General features: G+C 41.1%; 1 protein-coding gene across 3 annotated transcripts in view; it reads right to left on the bottom strand.

Moving 5' to 3' along the window:
• The window catches only part of LOC125413061 (protein mono-ADP-ribosyltransferase PARP14), a 651,703-nt gene that overhangs the window by 337,697 nt on the left and 294,326 nt on the right, over positions 1–19,680 (bottom strand). Inside the window, exon 4 of one of the 3 annotated variants that reach the window (XM_087901086.1) lies at positions 13,225–15,026. The exons of the other annotated variants lie outside the window; for them this stretch is intronic. Within the exon in view, the coding sequence (XP_087757212.1) occupies positions 13,225–15,026 (1,802 nt within the window). The remainder of the gene's footprint in view (positions 1–13,224; positions 15,027–19,680) is intronic. 3 annotated transcript variants of the gene reach the window in all.

Raw genomic sequence — 19,680 nt, 5'->3', positions numbered from 1 at the left:
TGTGTGTCTCCACGGCACACTGCCTCTCTGACATGATTCCACTGGTGGCAGCTGGAATTGCATGGTGTCCTGAAAGTCTGTGAGGATGTTACTGTCACATTTGCGATAGCATGGCTTCAGCTGTTACCTGATGATGTAAATTTTCAATTAGATTGGCTCTCAAGTGGATTCATTTCCACCATGGAGGGGCAGCTGAGGAAACATGTCCAGGGCAGTGAAAGACCTTGTGCTCTTAGAGACAGCATAAGGAAGAAACTGCTAAAATCTGTCTTGCAGCAGATGCATGAAGGTGCCCTGAAGTGTCACCGCCTAAAGGTGATGAGGTACTGTGGGTATGCTTGATTGTCATAGAACACTACAAATATACTTGGGTTTTTATCATCATCTGTGACAGTGTCATACAAGTCAGTAGGATTTTGAGGGTCCCTTGGAGGAGGTTCAATCAGCGACCAGTTTCCTCTTGTGAACTTTCCAGTGAGAACCTGTACGTAATACATATACTTTTTCCCATTGGCATCTGGTCTGGAATATGTATCATCAGCTGAATAGGAAGCATCAACAGCAAAATAGGTTCCTTTCCCATAGAGCGTGGCTGCAAAGATAAAGACATTTTAAAGGAGTTCAATGTAGCATATAAATCAACATGTTAGCCCACTATGTCAACTAATGTAAAAGGAATGCTTGGCTTGAATATTTTAAGTTTTTTCTTTAACATGATCATCATTATCATTAATATTCCTCCTCAGAAGTAGTAAAGACCTTGTGGTGAAATTGAAATTTATCGTTATTTACTACCACAATATGAGGAACATAGTAAATGGATCCCAGGGCGGTTCCAAGTCAGCAGCCCATTTGGGGAAACTGACTGCATCCTTCCTCACCGTTCTTCCCAGCGTAGCTGCGGTTAAATCCGTTGCTGTTGAGGTGTGGAATAGAGCTAGCCTCCGTCCCGTGGAAGAGTTGTTTCTCATTTCTTTCATGGCCATTCTTTTCATCCATGACTGTTTTGTTTGCCTGGTACTTTTTCCAAAGAGCTGGATTCTGGATCCTTTCAATCTACAAATTAATAAACTATTAAGTTGTTCTGGAGATGCCCAGAGCTTTTGTCAAGTGATAGCAAATTACTATCTTTGTCTTTCATGAGCAAAAATTCTACTCAAGGAAATTCAGTGCCATGTGACATTGTCCTGTGTTCAAAAAGCATTTGAGGACTGGTAAGACAGCTCAGGAAGAATATGGAGACATGAGTTCGATCCCTACAGTTGTAAGGAGAACACTGACTCCACAAAATTACACTCTGACTTCTACATGTGTGAACGGCCCCTTCCCTCTACCTTTCCTACACACACACACACACACACACACACACACACACACTCACACACACACGCACATACACACATGCATGCACACAAATATAAACACACACACACACACACACACACACACACACACTAACACACACAGACAAGGCTGTCTTACTGGTCTGGAATTAATGCACCAAGTTAGGTTGGCTAGTTAGGTGCCACAGTTTCAGTCTGTCATAAACTACCTGAGTGGATCTGGTAACCAAATTGGAACTTCGGGTCCTCTGAGAGCACAAAACAAAACCTTGACTCCTGAGCCATCTCTACAGACCCATATATGAGTGGGCTTATTCAGGAATATTGATTATATCACTTATATAACTATGTAACTTTTCCATTAGAAAACTCAGCACCCGACTTACCTTCTCTATGACGAAGTTTTGGCAGGTCTGACGGAACTTGCTTGCCACCATGTTGTACTCAGGATCATTGGTTTGCAGACTGACCACAAGCAATTTTGTCTGCCCCATGTCATTCCAATTTGAAGGGATTTCAGCTGCAAAATAGACATTTAAGGGCTCCTGTGTGCATTTCTGGTATGCTTTGACAAAACCTGCCTCCCTCCTGTGTTAAAGTCTCAGAATTCTATGTATTCAAGAAATTCCTTATCTTTCTAAAAGGATGTTGTTAAAAGCATGGGGCATGGACCATTGGTATCAGGATGAGATGGAAAACATCTTTAAAAGAGACGGGTGATTTAAGGTGAGATAGCGCAGTGGTAGTTCTCCTGCCTGACACATATGAGACTTGTTTCCCAGCACCCTCCTCCAAAAGAAGACAAAAGCCATCGACGTACTGAATTACGGTTTCCTAGGGATGAAGCCTCTCTGCCTACTCTTCCTGGGATCAGACCCACAGGGAACCTGAGGGCCACTTCCTGACCTGGTACCCAGGAACCTTTGACTCAGGAAAGGGAAGATGGTAATAGAATTGGGGTCTTCCCTTGGTCATCATCATGGACACAGTGGCCAACTCTAACAAGTCTGACCTCTACTTGACTTTTGTGTTCTTGAGAATCTTGGGCTGCTTTTCTTCTGAAACTATTCCTTTTCTACCTCTGCCTCAGGCAGCCGTTATCTCACTAGAAGAACTGATCCAGTATAAACTGTCCACATGGAAAATGCAAGATTAACTATTGTTACAGTTAAGATGGTTCTTCTTGGGCTGTTGGGCTCATCCATGCTGTATTTTCCTGGCCATGATGTATGCTCTAGAAACTTAGAGACCACAACCTTTAAATCATTCTACTAGGGTTATTTGAATTTTATTTATTTTAAAATTTAATATAGTAAGCATGGATGGCTCACGTCTTTTATCACAGCGTTTGGGAGGCAGAAGCAGTAAATCTCTGAATTTGAGCCTAGCCTGGTCTAACTTCCAGGTCAGCCTTGGTTACACAGTGAAACACTGCCTCAAAAAACAAAATAAAAGAGTTCCAGACCGGCAATGGGTAAATAATAAAACAATGTGAAGAACAAAACAAGCTGACTGGTGGCTGCACTTGCCCTTAATAGCAACATTCAGGAGACATAATCGGATCTCTGTGAGTTTTAGGCCAGCCTGGTTTACAAGAGCTAGTTCCAGGACAGTTAGGACTGTTACACAGAGATATCCAATTTTGAAACAAACAAAAACCAAAAAAACCTGTATTTCTAAAATACTGCTAAACTATGAGTTTAAAGTTAGCAATAGCTGACACCTACGAGCATGTAACTTACTTTCATCTTTTAAGAGGCGCTGAACTGTGACACTCTGTCCTTGAGGGCCTGTGGCCATGTTCGTCCTCAAGTTCACTGTGAAGTCCTGATTATTAATTCTGACAACAGTGCTCGTCTGCTTTGCCTGCCGTGCTTCCTCCAACTGCATGTTAGTCATTTTGTCAAAACAGTGTGTGACATTGTTGTCAATATATCGCCATTCCACGAATGTGAGAACATAGTCCGCCTGGCTTTCCTTCTCTTTAGCCAATCGGATGCTCTTGATCAGGTTTTCAATCTCATCTCTTGCTCTTATCACATCTCTGCTGATTCCTGCAGCTTTAATCCAAGGTGTCTTCTGGTCCAGCTCAATGACGATATTCAGCCTCTCCTGCAGCTCATTCAGCTTCTTGTACTCCTTCGCACCAAAGTCTCTGACACACTCATCATCACTGCGATAGGAATGCTGCTCCTGGGTGATCAGATTCTGTATCCAGGAGATTGCGCGTTCCACACTGTCTTCATCTTTGCCACACACCTGGAAAACTGTCTGTTCTATTTTCTTCTCCAAAAACAGGGTGTTCTGTTTGTGACGAGTGAGCTTTGGAAAGTCAAGAAAGGCTAAAGAGAACATGAAAATTAATTTTTCTTTTGTTCCCTTCAGCATCAAGGTGAGGAAAATGTATTTGATAAAAGTAAACAACTCACAGGAGATCTTAGACGGTAGAGACGGCTGGGGAGGAGCCTGGGAGCCTTCTCTGTCTTTCATAGTGTTATAAAAAATATCCAGAATAAGAGGATGAAGGACAACAACTTTGACTTTCTTCACAGCCCGCACTGATGTTTTCTGGATAAATTCTTCAATGGCATCCATTATGGATTTAACAACTAAATATGCATCCTGTTGAGCACTTCCTTTAAACACACACATACAAAGAAAAGATTAAGATTCACCTGCAAAAGGCTGTTACATACACAAGGTATTCCAGATGTCACAGGAAAGAGAATGCCTGGCCCCACTTTAATCGATGTCTATATTTCTAACATGACATCTTCAAACAGTTTTGACATCCTAGACACAGTGTGGAGGAGTTTCTATTCCATAATGTCTGTAGGTCAACTCTCCAGTACGAGACCCTGAAACCTGTTCAGATTTGTGATATTTACATCTGTCCTTTTCACCTGATCCTGGCTCCCAGGGTCATTCCCCTCCCAGAATCCAGGTGACTTTACCCCTTGATTTACTAGAGTTTTCAAAGATCATAAAGGGTGGGAAAAAAGATAATACACCTTGAAACAACAACATGGTTCTTACAGAGACAATCTGAGCCTCTTATGGATTTTATGCACGTGTGGGGATTCTGTTAGCTACCTCTAGGGACCTGATTGAAACTAAGGTAATTCTAAGGCACCCAAAACTTGTAAGATACTTGTTATAATCTATAATTCTAGGCGTATTAGTTACCCTTGTTCTCCAGGATGTCTTTCTTCCCCATACTCTGTACCATTTTTGCTGCCCAGCAGAATTCAAAGCAGCCACTGAGCAGATCCACTCCTGTCTTCAACATGTTACAGATCTTGTTTCTCAAGCCCTCAAACCCACTGGCAAGGTAAGACTGTGGAATAGCCCAACGTGAATAGCAGCTGCCAAAGTCACATGACAGGCAATGTAAAAGTCCCCTGGGCCAGCTGGTTTGATAGACTGAGAGCCCATCTGGATTATCTCTGTTAATGGTGCCCACCACTGGGGCAGGAAATTATAGTAGATGCCTTTGACTAACCTTATAGATAATTGTGGAGATACAGGTCACTTCTCCTGCCTCTGTCCTTCCAGTCATTGGGACCACAGGTGCACATAAATGTCCCCTGCTCATTTTCCTCCTTATACTTAAAGAACCCACAGGCTTTGTTCATTCCCTAGTAGAGGGGGAACCTTGGAGTGAGGAAAATGTCTACTCCTAGGGAAGGTGTCCCTGTCATCACCCAGACCCATTGAAGACCAAATCCATGGGAAAGTCGACACTTTGGGATGGAGCCTTGACAGCCTGTGGCTACAGACCTGCACCAATGGCTGGTAGGCAAATGGATGAGTAGTTTCGTTGTTCACATTCTTCCAAAGCACAGGAAACTGATCTCTTCACATCATTCCCACCATCAACGTGAATAATACTCTTGCATCTCAGTGATCCACCTTCAGTAACTATATACTCACTGTTCTGCTGAGCTGTGAAACATGAACAGATTTAGAGTCAGACGCTGAGCTGAGCTTGGAGAAAACAAGATGTCTGATTCCATGAGAAATCATTTTATGAATTAAATGCTCATGAAATACTACATATCATGAAATTTGGGGTTTAATTTCTCTTAACTGTAAGATAACCTTTGACTTTTAACTTTCTTTCGTATGGAATTATTTCATACAATATATGATTTTAAGATAAATGCAGGGGTCTCAAAACAAAGCAAAACTAAAAAAGATTAATACATTGTCCTCCTAACCCAAGGCCCTTCCTTGGTTTCCTCACAGCCTTCCACAGTCAATCTTCCCCTTTCAATTCGGCTCCAAGAAGCAGCATTGTTCCTTACCCAAGAAAGAACATTCCTTCTCCACACTTGGTCCTGCCCCTTCCAAAATTGCTTTGGAGACTCCTACATGAAAAAATCAAGACGGTGACCTGACCAGAAAGATGGCTTTGTGTCTCAACACACCACATCATAGAGCAGTAAGGACAGAGGAGACATTTTCAAAAATGTTGCCCGTTGTTAGAAAGCCCATTGAAATAACTTTATAGATATTAGTTAACAGGAACAAGCCCAAGTTGACAAAACCATGTTGTCTATAGAAACACTTCTTTATAGGATCTACCACACTGATTACTACAGGAGACAGAATCCAACTCACTAAGTACCTGATTTGAGATTAAATGTGTTTGATGTTGAATTGACAATCACATCCGCCACTTCTTTGGTGATGTCCCCAATGGCCACTTGGAAGAGGATTGGGCCAATATTCATTTGATGCACTCCTAACATAGGGCTGGAGAGTCTCCCATAAAACCCTGCCCAGAAAAATAAAACATGGAATTAGGCACCAAGTCATCAGAAGCAAGAATAGCAGAGGTCTCAGGCTGCTCCATCACTGTATTGGCTGCCACTTACTGTGGCCCTGGACTTGGGCTGGGACAGGAGGATGACTTGAATTTAGAAGTTTGGGTTCATCATGGACAACATGGCAAAACACAAAGCTCCAGTGAACCCCAAACAAGATGAACTCAGAAAGAGCAAAGCACATGTGACAGAGAAGTGTTGGCTTGCATAATCTCTTAAGGTGTCTTTTGGGAACTACATGTCAAGTAGAGGTGCTCGTCTCATCAACAATTTAAAAATGACACTGTACAGATTATATAATCTGTCCCCTCTTTCCCTTTTGCACCAAGCTTCATAAACAGACCAGTGTCTTTTACACTCATATGCTTGGAATATCATTTGATATGTTCCATAGTTTGACTTATCAAAAAAATGATCATCATCATCCTTTCCCTGTCATCGAACAGTTACTTGGTAACAAGAAATCACTGGTCAACTTAAATACTTCACTGTACCTTGGGTGTCACTTAGCTTTCCATGACTCCTTTCGTCAAAAACATCTGAAAATGCCTGGAAACACAAACACAATTTTAATCATTATACTCTCTACATGATGAGTGAGTTTGCATCCTGGGGGCTTCTGATTCTCTATGCACACATGTAGTGATGTGTATAGTAAAGACATCATGCCTGACTTTGAGTGCCATGTTTCAGTAAAGCCTTCGCTAGGTTTGGGCTGATTGGTAGAGGCCAAGGAATTGTTTTTGAGACTGTTTAAACCTTGAAGAAATGTTTTCTCCCTGGAGACTGCACTTGGTTCTCTGGAGAGCTTGCAGTTGTACTGCCCTTCATCTGAAGACACTCCTGGAAACCTGGGGTTCTTACTTTTGATTATTTCATTTCACAATGTGTGGCCTGTCTGCTCTCACAAGCAGGAAAATCAAGATAACTACGGTAGCTGGAACTTTCCCCAGACTCTATTAACTTTGTATATGTTTAATAATGTAACTAGAGTGAGCTAGTTGGGTGTCAGTTTCTTCCAAAAAGACTGAACCCCTTTGCTCCTTGGGAAAATGAAGGCTTAGGATCTTAGTGAGCTTGTCTCTCTACTGTGGCACCTATAGCCAGCATCAAACAAAATACATACACATGATTGGAAAATAGTAATCCTCAAACAGTAGTATTTAATTTACTTCTTTATTTTTACAGTCATAAAATTATACATATTGTCTGGGTGTGGGTAGCACACACTTTAATCTCAACACTTGGGAGGCAGAGGCAAGAGGATCTCTGTGAGTTCAAGTTCAGCCTGGTCTACAAGAGCTAGTTCCCGGACAGGCTCCAAAGTTACAGAGAAACCCTGTCTCTAAAAACCAAATATACATATACATATATATAAATACACTTGTATATATATATATATATAAAGTATCTTTGTATAAATACAAAATATACATACTTTTCCTACATACATATATATGTAAGTATGTATATATATTTACACATAGATATTGATGGGCAGAGGTGGCATAGACCTTTAATTCCAACAGTTGAGAGACTGAGGCAGGTGAATCTCTTAATTTGAGGCCAGCCTATGCTACAGAGTGAGTTCCAGGACACCCAGGTCTATACTGAGAAACACTTTCTAAAAAAACAAATGAAAGACAAAAGTATACATACTTTTCCTACAAATGTGTCCTGTAAAATAGAGATGTGAACAAAGTTGTAAATCCTATTAACTAGAGCAATATTTAAAATCCAATGGAGGGATAATTCTGCATTTTAACACACCCATGTGTTAAAACAGTAGCCAATAAAAATTATATTTTCAAAGACTAATGGGATGTAGAGATGCTTATTATATACTTTCAAGTAGAAAGGATATTAAATTGCACACTTACATGATCTCATCTAAAACCATACAGCAGAGGAGACTGGGTCAAGGCTGACTAAACAATCTCTGTATTTTGTGCTGCTCAGTGTGTCTGCATGGAAACGCATTCCCTTCTTAACCAAACAGCCCAGAGAAGCTGCACCTAGAAGCCATGTTCAGACTTTCGGCTCCTGCTCTTCAGTCTCTGTCTCGGTCTCTGCTCACAAGCAGATCCTTTTGTAAATGTCATTCAAGTTTTAAAGTCTTTAAATTGAGAGTTTATCATGTTTGGAGGATAAATAATAGCATTTAAATGTGTTAAAGGTGTTGGTGGATACTAATCCTTTTCATAGATCTGCAGAGTATTTTATGTATTAAAGAAAATGAGACTAAGACCTGAGCTTTTAATCCCAGCACTAAGGAGGCAGAGGCAGTAGGATCATGAGTTCACAGCCACCTCAGTTTACAGAGTGAATTCCAGAACAGCCAGAGCTATACAGAGAAACCCTGGAGAGGGAGGGAGGGAGGGAGGGAGGGAGAGAGAGAGAGAGAGAGAGAGAGAGAGAGAGAGAGAGAGGAGAACACTTCGTAAATAATGAAAAGATAGGGAGATTCAAGCCTTTGAGACAGGATTCATCCCTATTCATGCGAACGTTGAAGATATTCATATCACACAAAAATCTCAGCACCTCCACCTCCTGTTCACATTGTGTACAGAAATCTAAACTTCTAAAGTAGTGATGACTTCTAGAAGGGAGAGCATGTGCTACAGAAATGCCCACATCACCTTACACCATGATATCACAGGGAAGCTATTTAAAAGTATTAATAGCCAAGCAAGTATATACAAACTTATATTCCCAGTATTTTGGAAGATGATGCGGGAGGATTGCCATGAGTGTGAACAGTCTGGACTGTTTAGCAAGATTCTGTCTAAAAATAACCTAAGCAAACAAACAAACTCAAATGTGCTTGTTAGTCCAAGGTGAAGGTGTCGAGAGCTTTGGCTGTCCAATTAGAATGTAGGTTCCCTGTGATTGCTTCCATGCATTTATAGGTAGTGTCTAGATCTGGATAATAATGAAGTAGGACCTAAAAATTTCAACAGCCCAATCCACAGGCATCTATGAGCTGCTACCTCTAATGTGACATTTTGGAAAATTTTCGAACACTAAGGTTATGTGCTCTACTGGATTATAAAGACAAAGAGAACAGAAATCAGGCCTTAGAGTCAGATCACATTGCCATTGCTGATGGGACACACTGTGACTGAGAATGATTCTAGTATTTCTGCTCCAAGTGTTCTAAGTCACATGGGGATGTGTTCAACCACATCCTTCACTCAAGATTAATTACATTTCCAGATATGGCAGCTAGAATCACCTGCATTCCATCCTGGAATTTTCAGATTGATAATGCCATAAATGTGCCTTGATATTATGTATTAACATTTCTATGTTCATAAGAGAGGCAAACTCAGTGAAAGAAAAAACAAGTATTACAGTGTTTGAGCCTTACTTTTCTGATTCTATAATGAGTATTATGAGTATTACAATGTGTGAGCCTTCCTTATCTGATTCTGATCCAGGCTTAAGAATGGAGAGATGGAGAGGCATTCATGAGACAGCTGGAACCTCACACATTAACTCTATCATTAACCACATAAATGAATGACTGCCATTTCAAGGTGTGTTTTAGTGGTTAGGTTATGTTCAAATTGAATTGGTGAAATGTTTAGAGATAGAATCTTGTGTCAGCATTATATGTGAGAAACAAGTCAAACTCCTGGCCACAGAGAAATAGCAGTTGAGGCTGAAAAACAGATAGAGAGAACTTCATTAGGTTAGTTTAAGGACTTTTGTGTGTGTTTGAAATTTTCCTGAATAAGAAGTGATTGTTTTTCTATTTATAATTTTTTTTGAAATTTGTCATGCTACATATAACCAGTCAGCACACTCTCCTGCACTGAAAACACATGAAACAAACCTCCTATTAGACCAAGAAGGCTTAGAAGAACACAGGTCCCAAATTGCAGTTGGCAAAGAGATCAGAAGCAAGCCAAGTCTGTACCTGAATGGTTTCCAGTCAACAACATTTGAGCCACTGGGCTTGGCCAAAGGAAGATAACAGTTGCTTGTATATATTTGGTGATTAATGGTTACAGAAACAAACTCATAAAAATCAGAGTGGAAAAAATTCAAATGTCCATTGACTAATGGATGGGGAAAACAAGTGCATCTTCATCTAATAGAATACTATGCAGTCACTAAGAGACATGAAATACTGACATATGCTACAGTCCAGACAACCCCTGAAAGAATTCCCATCAGTGAAAGAAACTGGTCAACTACATTATTTCATTTATATGAAACTTCAGGAACAGATTTATTTGTAGAAACCAGGTGTGTTATCATACACCTTTAATCCCAGCATTCAGGAGGCAGAGACAGGTGGAACTCTGTGAGTTTAAAGCCAACCTTGTCTACATTATAAGCTCCAGGACAACGAGAGCTGTGTAGTAAGATCCTGTCAAATAGAAAATTAAAAAACAAGCAAACAAACAACAACAGAGTGGATTAGATGTTCTATAGAACTAGGAAGGTGGGATGACCAGAAGGATAAATTAGGAGTAACTAGTAGGAACCACAAAATTTCTTTCTGGTGGGATTAGAGTACACTATAGTTAGATTGCAGATATGTTTGCATGATTGTGGTCACACACACACACACACACACACACACACACACACACACAAGCACAAGCTCATGTTCACACTGCAAAAATTATCCCTATGTGAGCCCCAACTCTGAGACCTTTCATGTTCATTTTTAGTGAATATACTGAAAACCACTGATGTGCCACCTTGAAGTGTGAAGTGTGAGTTATATAACACTGTTTAAAGAAAAAAAGCCATCAATATTAAACTGCTAAAATGATGTTTAGTTTTGCTCAGCTTAGCCTGTGGGAATATGCTGCAGCAGCATGTCCAGGTGAAAAGGTCCAATTGTGGGGCTGGGGTAATGGCTCAGTAAGTAAAAACACTAACTGCTCTTCCAGATACACCTGGGTTCAATTCCTAGAACCCACATGGCAGCTCATAATCTTCTGTAACTCCAGTTCCTGGGCATTTGTCACCCTCATATAAACATACATGAAGGCAAAACATCAACACACATGAAATAAAAATAATTTTTTAAAAAAAGTTTCAGTTGTATCCCTGCTGGTCATAACACACCAAGAACTGTTCTTGGTGGATGCTTAGAGAAACTTTCTCTTGAAAACAATTCAAAGCAAGACAGGGTCACAGCATCTAGCTCATGTCATCTGCTATCACAGCCCGCACATCCATCCACCTGTTTGTCATTTAAAGGTAATGGGGACAAGTGACTCCCAGCGGTGATAATTTAGGACTTTGATCTTGGTCTTTAAACAAAGGTTTCAAGGATTCATTTAAAAGTTTGCTGTAGGGGCTGCAAAGCTGGCTCAGCAGTTAAGAGCATTTGCTTTTCTTCCAGAGGACCCAGGTTCAGTTCCCAGCATCCACTCATGTGGCTCACAACCACCTGGAGTTCATCTCCAAAGGATCTGACACTGCCTTCTGGCCTCTGAGCATCAGCACACATGTGACATTCACTCACTCAGTCACATACACACACACACACACTCACACACACACAAATTTAAAAAATAACAGAAATAAATGTTTAACAAATTGTTTCTATATTATGATGATTATTTTCTTTGTGTTATAAAAGTTTTACTCTCTCTCTTCCTCCCTCCCTCTCTTTCTTTTTCTTATTTTAAACAAGGTCTTATATAGTTCAGGCTGGCTTCAAATTCACTTTGTAGCCAAGGATGACCTTGAATTTGAATTTCTGTTCTTCCTCCCTCCATATCCCTAGTGTTGCTTTTACAGACTTGTGGCTCCACACCGTGTTTATGTAGTGCTAAGGAACTGAACCCAGGACTTCATGCCTGCTAGGCAAATTCTCTTTCAATTGAACCTCAGCCAAGCGTTTGTCTTAAAAGCAAAACAGTAACAACAACATGCTCAGAGCCTCTGAGTGACAGAAAGGGCAGATCACCCAACTCTCAACCCCAACCCCTGCTGAAGCAAACAGAAGCTTGAGGCCCACATTCACTGAAGGACACAGCTACAACCATGCAGAGCGACCTGCAGCTACTGGTCAGGAAGCAGGTACTAGCCTGCCCTGCTTAGGACAGCTACGGTTCTAATGAGTAGAGCCTGTGTTGAAAGGGTATTAAATACTTTTCAGGAAGAAGGGAGGGAAAACAGGTCTTACTATGTAGCCCTGGATGGGCTGGAATTCTATGTAGACCAGGCTTGCCTTGAACTCACAGAGATTTGCCTGCCTCTGTCTCACTAGTGCTGAAATTAAAGGCATGTGCTACCATGTCCAGCTAAACACACACACATACACACACAATCTGGGGCTGAAGGATGTGACACTGTGGGTTACAGCAGTGGCTGCTCATATCTACATCCCCAGTGTGTGTGTGTGTGTGTGTGTGTGTGTGTGTGTGTCTGTGTGTTTGTGTCTGTGTGTTTGTGTATGAGTATGAGACGGTAGGATTGCTGGGGCTTGTTGCCTGCCAGTCCATCCAAAAAAGATTAGTTCCCTGCAACAATTACACAAAACAAGAATTGTCCTTACATGACTCCCAACATCTGGATCTTCCTCCCGCCCACCCACCCACTCCTTCCTCACAAAGGACCCACAGATGGGTTCCGGAAACTGAGCTCCCTCATCCACTCCAGCACCCAAGGTCACCCTTACTCGTGTCATTGGTTAAATTCCTGTCCTCTGCATTCCCCATGCTCTCCCACTGTAACATGAAGTGCTGACAGAAGCCAGCACTACATGGATCAGACTCAACAGATTTGAAATGAGGAAGATGCAGAGAGCCGCACCTTGTCCCCTACTATGGACCAGAGTTACTGGGATGGAGTGACCTATCCCAGAGCCCTTTCGATTCTTATAGACACATGGATCTCCTAAGTGATTTGGGAAGAAGTCCAGTATCCATGGAAAATGTTTAAAGGTCTGAGTAGGAGAGCAGGGAATTTTCCTCAGTCCTTTCCCTCCACCCTGACTTCTTTCGGTCCACACACACACACAAAAGAATAGGTAGAGGCCAGTGACATCACTGCACATTGTTGGTGACAGGGACACTCACCTTGGCATTTTGCACACCTTTTTTTACCGACCGGATTTTCAGGCCTTCTGGGGACACCAGCACATAGTACTGTGTCTGCAGTTTCTGTGGTGTTTTCACAGGTGGCACTAATTCTAATGCTTGTAAACTGGATGGGGAAGCTGTGTGGGAGAGCGTGGCTTTATATGTAGGTTCTACAGCTTCAGCAAAGGCCCCAACAACCTTTGCAGATATGTCCACCAGATAGATCTTTTTCAAGGTGCGCCTGGCTGGCTTACGTTGGAAGTTGTCTTTGATGGCAGAAACAATGGTGGCCACACACAAGTCCAAGGGAAAGCCAAAGATTCCAGAGCCGATAGCTGGCATGGCTATGGATTGACACTTGACCTCCTCAGCTAAGATGAGACTTTGTTCCACAGCTCTCTTTAATAGGCTCACGCACTCCTGGGCCTTATTTCCGTTCCACCGAGGCCCTACTGCGTGGACGACATGATGGCAAGGGAGCTTGCCTGGTTTTGAGATAACAGCACTGCCAGGTAGGGCCACGCCACCCATTCTCACTATTTTGTCACATTCTGCTTGAAGTTCAGGGCCAGCTACATTTGAAAGAGCGAGGGCCAGACCATTAATGTGTTTCAAATTCTCGTTTGCAGCATTCACGACCACATCAGCAGGAAACCGAGCCAGGTCCCCCTGCTGTACAATCAGTGTGACTCCAGGGGCTATGTCCTTCTGTAAGAGGCACTTCTGCTCTTTAAGGCTGCCTTTGTCCTTCTCTGTCCCCTCCTGGAGCTCAATGATGCATCCATACAGGCGTTTGATCTCACTTTTGTAATAGGATGCTTTCTCCTGGAAGAAGTGCCTAGCACCAGGCTTATCAATCTGGAATCTTTTAATGCAGACTGAATCCCGGATTTGCTTGACCATGTTCATGCACTCGAGAACTTCACCCTTGGAGCCAGTTAATACAATGCCTTTTGGTTCATCTTCCAGCTTAAAACTTGCCTGCACATTGGCCTTCCTTATCTTTGGCCAGAATAGCTTCTTTTCTGCCATTAAGTACTTAATAATCAAAAATGGTTTAATTTCAACCAGTCTTTCAATTTTCATCTTGTTTTCCAGGAATTTAAGGAGTTGGCCATAAATTTCATTTACTTCTTTCACACAGCCTGCAATGATGACCTCAGCCGGGGCTCCTGAAGTTAATTCATTCTTTATCATAATGCTTGCAGTGGAGGAGTGTCTCTTTTGCAGAAGGTGAATTTTCTTTTTCCACAAATCACCTCTAAAAACTTCCTTGTCTTCAACTTCAATGATTTTATAACTTAAGACATCGAGTATTTTCTTCTCTGCTTCAGCCAGGGCTCTGAAAGAACAGGCCATCAAGAGAAGAACTGTGCCATTCAGCTCATATGTGGCAAGAATTTTCTGTGCTTCAAAAAGAGTCTTGGAGAATTCCTGGCTGTCTACTTGCTGCAGAAACATGAAGACTTCAGAAGGAATCATGATGTCTTTCTGAGCCATGAAATACATCTTTTCCTGGATGTCACACTTTACTTTATACACATCTGCATGAAATCCCTTAAAGCACAGGTGCTGAGTGGCAGCATCGTAATGAATCTCCAGCTCTGGGTTCTCTTTCCTTAGATCTTCCAGGAAACCACTGTGTTGCAAAAGAAAATGTTTCTTCGGAGAAATGGCCACTTTCTCCTTCAGACTCTGTTCATTCTGGTTTCCTACCCTAACAATATTTGTTTCCAGAAGTCTCGGGGTAAACTGCAGCTGTAGTGATCGGATACGATCACTAATAACTCTTTTGGTATCTACAAAACAACAATAAAATGAGAAAATTTTGATGACATCTCTACATGGTATAGAAGAAATGGCTTGGCTAAAACCCAGAAGGGGGAACTAGATAACTGTCTTTTCTCCTACTGAGCTGACCATAACCAACCCTGCTGAGTGTACTCAAGCCACCCCACTTCCTATTTTCTCAAGAGCCTTGATGCCCACTATGGCAGAAAGTAGAAGCCCATATTCACAGCCAGACTACTGACTCCAAACACAGGTACAAGTAGCACTTTCAGTTTTATTTTCAAGTTACCATAAAAAAGGAGTCATGAGTCAGGTGGTGATGGTGCCCCATGCCTTTAACCCAGTACTTGGGAGACAGAGACAAGTGGATCTCTGTGAGGTTGAGGCCAGCCTGGTCTAGAGAAGAGTTTCAGTACAGTCAATGATAGACAAAGAAACCCTATCTAAACACACAAAAATGAAACAAGAAAAAAGCCAGCAACAACAAAAACCAACTAGTCATGCTTTTGAAGTTTATTTTGTATTTGTATATACAACTGCCTGAGGCTGCAATGCCCATGTCTGCAATGTTATTCTGCAACATGGAAGATAGAGGTATTTTTGCTTTATTGTGATGATAAAGATCAAATTGAACCATGCTACCAAAATAGGACAATGTCTACAGCCCTCTCTTCTTTATTTTTCAGTTGGTCCTATTTATCTTCAAGACTCAGCCTAATGATCTCTTTTAAATTAACAGGGGGAGGATAGGCCTGTCACATGCCAATCATTGTGCTGAGATCTGAGAAATGAATACAAGTCCTTGCTTGTATATCACTGGGAAGATATGGATCTTGACCACAGATGACTTGCCTTTTGTAGTTCCAATAAGGAACAGATGAAACTTGGACTCAGACTCGGAGTGTATATGGTCTATATATGGTTTCTAATTTGAACACTAAACGGGGTGGTTGCCAAATGGACAAGAGGAAGGAGCAGTGGCAGCATGAACAAGCTTGGTGTCCTTTGGAGATGGTCAGGTGACACTGCTCGAGGACACACTCAGGTGGGGACAACTATGCACGGTCCTGTCTCCCACCCCTCTCAGGTTGCTACACCTGGGAGATATCCTCTCTTTCATCTCCATTATTCATTGACACACATGCCTCTCTCCTCTTCTCATATTGAGTTCCTCTAGAGAGGGAACTATGATTTTAGTCATCTTTGTGCCTCAGCCCCTAAACCAGTACCTGGCCAAAAACAGTGGCCATAGTTTAGACCAAAACTGTCCCTGAGGCCCATGTGTTAAAGTCTTAGTCCTCACCTAGGTGCTATGGGACATAGTGGATCCTTTAACAACTGAGGCCTGTGGGAAATGTCCCAGTCATTGATGGGGGAAGTAGGGGACAAGATGAGCCTGACCCCCCCCCTCTCCTATATGCTGCCACCATTCATACTGTCTCAACATAAGCCCCAGGGCAGCAGGGTTATCCTACCATGAACTGAAGCCACCCAAACTGTGAACAGGCATAAACCTCTCTTTTTGGAGGCTGAGGACCTCAGATGTTTGTTACAGTAGCAGAAGCTAACACAGAATGCACTCAAGATTGTTGCTCAATGAACAGACATAAGGTCATTTCAATTTAAATTTCCCTTTATGTGTATGAAGTGATGGCTCCAAGGTCAACAGCCCTAGCTGCCTTTGCAGAGGACTGTGATTCAGTTTCCAACATCCACTTGGAAGTCCAGGACCATCTGTAACTCCAGTTCCAGGGAATCCACTGCCCTCTACTGGTTGTATGCATATAGTACACAGATACATGCAGGCATGTACACATAAAGTAAACAAATCTTTAATTTTCCCTTTATAATAAATAATAATAAACTTGAAATAATTGCCCTTTATCAAATCCTTACCATGCCTGAGGTACTATCTCACTAATATTCACAGGAATTTAGGTAAGTATAATCACCTCTGTTTTATGGATGAATGGATAAGGAATGGAGAAAATAATAACTTGGTCAGCTTCAGACAACTAGTTAATTCACAGGACCAGAATTCTGACCACACCCCCTGTGAACTTGACTGACACTCCACTGCTGTGCCCATGGGACATGGGGCTTAGATTTGAAAATTTTCTGTTTTAGGTGGAGCTGGCTTTTGCTTATGACAATGACCTAACAGAGCAGTTATTTTCTTTTTCATGTTTATGTGTGTGTGCATGACAGTGCATATGTGTGTGTGTGTGCATCTGGAGGTCAGAGGGCAACTTATGAGTCCAGGCTATCAAACTTGGCATCAGTGCCTTTGCCCATCCTACCATCTTGCTGGCTGTGGCACTTATTTTCCCCATTAAGTGGGCTCCCTCATCTCCATGTGTGACCATAAAATGGTTACACCAAGGAGAAGAGCTGTGTGGTAAAATGATAGGAAAAAGGGGAGTGGAAGCTGGCTGCCTGACTCAATTTCAGTTCCTCCATTTCTCAGCAGCATTGAGCCCCTGTCACAGGGTTGTAAAAGGAAGGAATAAATTAACACATGCAGAGATTGGCAGGTGCCTGACAGTAAGCACCAGGGTAAGTCTGTTGGCATCATCACCTTACAGAAGTGTAGCATAGTGACAGGCCAGTCTTAACTCCTTCCTGGGAAGTAGAAGAAGAGTTCCAACTCCTCCCCTAGGAATCGCCTGAGACTTTGTATTTTTCCCCACTCCACCCCACCCGACACAGTCACATAATCATATAATAAAAGACAGTCTACTAAAGAGACTCAAATTGAATCTCAAACTGAATTTGTTCATCTTTCCAAAATCTGAGGGGAAAGGCACCTCTATTGGCTTAGAAGCCTTGTTTACACAATATAACAAAGTATAACACACTCAGAGATGTTCCAAACCCTGCGGTGTGGTTGACAAAATCTCATTCTCTCAGAACATCTTCTATTTTTTTCTTATCTGTTGCTGGGAGAATGTGTTGTATCCAAATCTGCTGTAGGAATTTCTACTGCCAGTAGCTTTTAAGTTACCTGCCCACTTGGGTGTGGCCTTTTATACTATATATGCTAATGTAACACATGTGGTCCCTCTCTCTTCCAGCTGTTGGGATAGCACCTAATCTAATAATTCATTTAAACAAAACCTTAGATGGTGACAAAGACTTAAATAGTTCCAGAGAATTAACAGCTGAAGCAGAAAAGGAATTGATTGTAGCTGAAGAAAATTACAGGAGGCACATATGGATAGGGTGAACCCAAATCTTAATTCCATTCTAGTCACATTGCCTTCCAGAATTTCCCCTACAGGAATTTTAATGTAAAGGGAAGATATTATCTTACAATGGATATTTTTACCACATAAAGTAAGGTATTAAAATCTTATGTCAAAGTCTTTGAATTAATTTATAAACAGAAATTTGAGACTCGGTCAAGTAGAAGATACAGAATCAGCAGACATTTTATTGCCTTTTACTACTGATGAAATTAAAAAATTATGGGAAGACAATCAACCTTGGCAAAGAGCTTGTGCTAGTTTTTTTTAGGAGAAATTAATAGCAATTATCACAAAAGTGATAGAATTAACCTTATAAAGAGAACTATTTGGATCTTTCCCCACATTGTACAGGACACACCAATTACTGGAGCCCATACATTCTATACTGATACAAATAAATCAGGAAAGGCAGGTTAAAAATCAGAAGATTTAAGTAAGGTGGAACAAAATTCTTATAATTATGTCCAAAAGGCAGAAATATATGCTAGGCTCATGGTACTAAGGGATTGTAAAGAACCTCTCAATATAGTTACTGATTCACAATATGCAGAAAGAGTTGTCTTGAATGTTGAAATTGCTGAATTTATACTAGATGTTACAGAATAGACTTCATTATTCATTCAGGTTCAAGATATTATCAGGAATAGGGTTTGTCCTTTATACATAATACACATCCGATATAATATGGGTCTACCAGGTTGTCTAGCACAAGGTAATTCAGAAATTGATCAATTATTGTTTGGAAATGTGCTGAAAGCCTCAAAATTTTATGAAAAACATGACAATAGCACAGGTTTAAAGAAAGAATTTCCTATTACAAGGCAATAAGCTAAGAAGATTATAAAGAGATGTACTACTTGCTCTTTCTATAGTCAAATACTGTTACCTGCAGGAAGTAACCCAATGGGTACTCAAAAGAATGAGATCTGGCAGATGGACATATTCCATGTTACAGAATTTGGAAAATTTAAAAAATTAAAATATGTGTGTACTACACCACAGACACTTCTTCAGGTTTTCAATGGGCAACTGCTTTGAGCTAAAAAAAAAAGGCTGATTCAATAATCACACATTTATTAGAAGGTATGGTCATCATGGGTATACCTGCACAAATAAAGACAGATAATGTCCAGCATATGTCTCTAATAAAATGAAACAGTTTTTTGCTTATTATAATATAAAGCATATTACAAGAATACTAACAATTCTACAGGTCAGGCAGTTATAGAAAGATCAAATCAAACTATAAAGGACATGTTAAACAAATATAAAGGGATGGAAAATACCCCCAGAAATCGATTGCATAATGCTTTATTGACCTTGAATTTTCTTAACACTAATGAGAAAGGAACAACAGCAGCAGAGAGACATTGGATAATAGAAAAGCCTTCTGAATTAAATCCACCGGTGTATT

This window comes from Myodes glareolus, chromosome 2 (genome assembly GCF_982192425.1).
Source record: "Myodes glareolus chromosome 2, mMyoGla1.1, whole genome shotgun sequence".
NCBI classification, from domain to species: Eukaryota; Metazoa; Chordata; class Mammalia; order Rodentia; family Cricetidae; genus Myodes; species Myodes glareolus.
The sequence above is the reverse complement of the archived record's forward strand: the minus strand, read 5'-3'. Positions and strand labels throughout refer to the sequence as shown.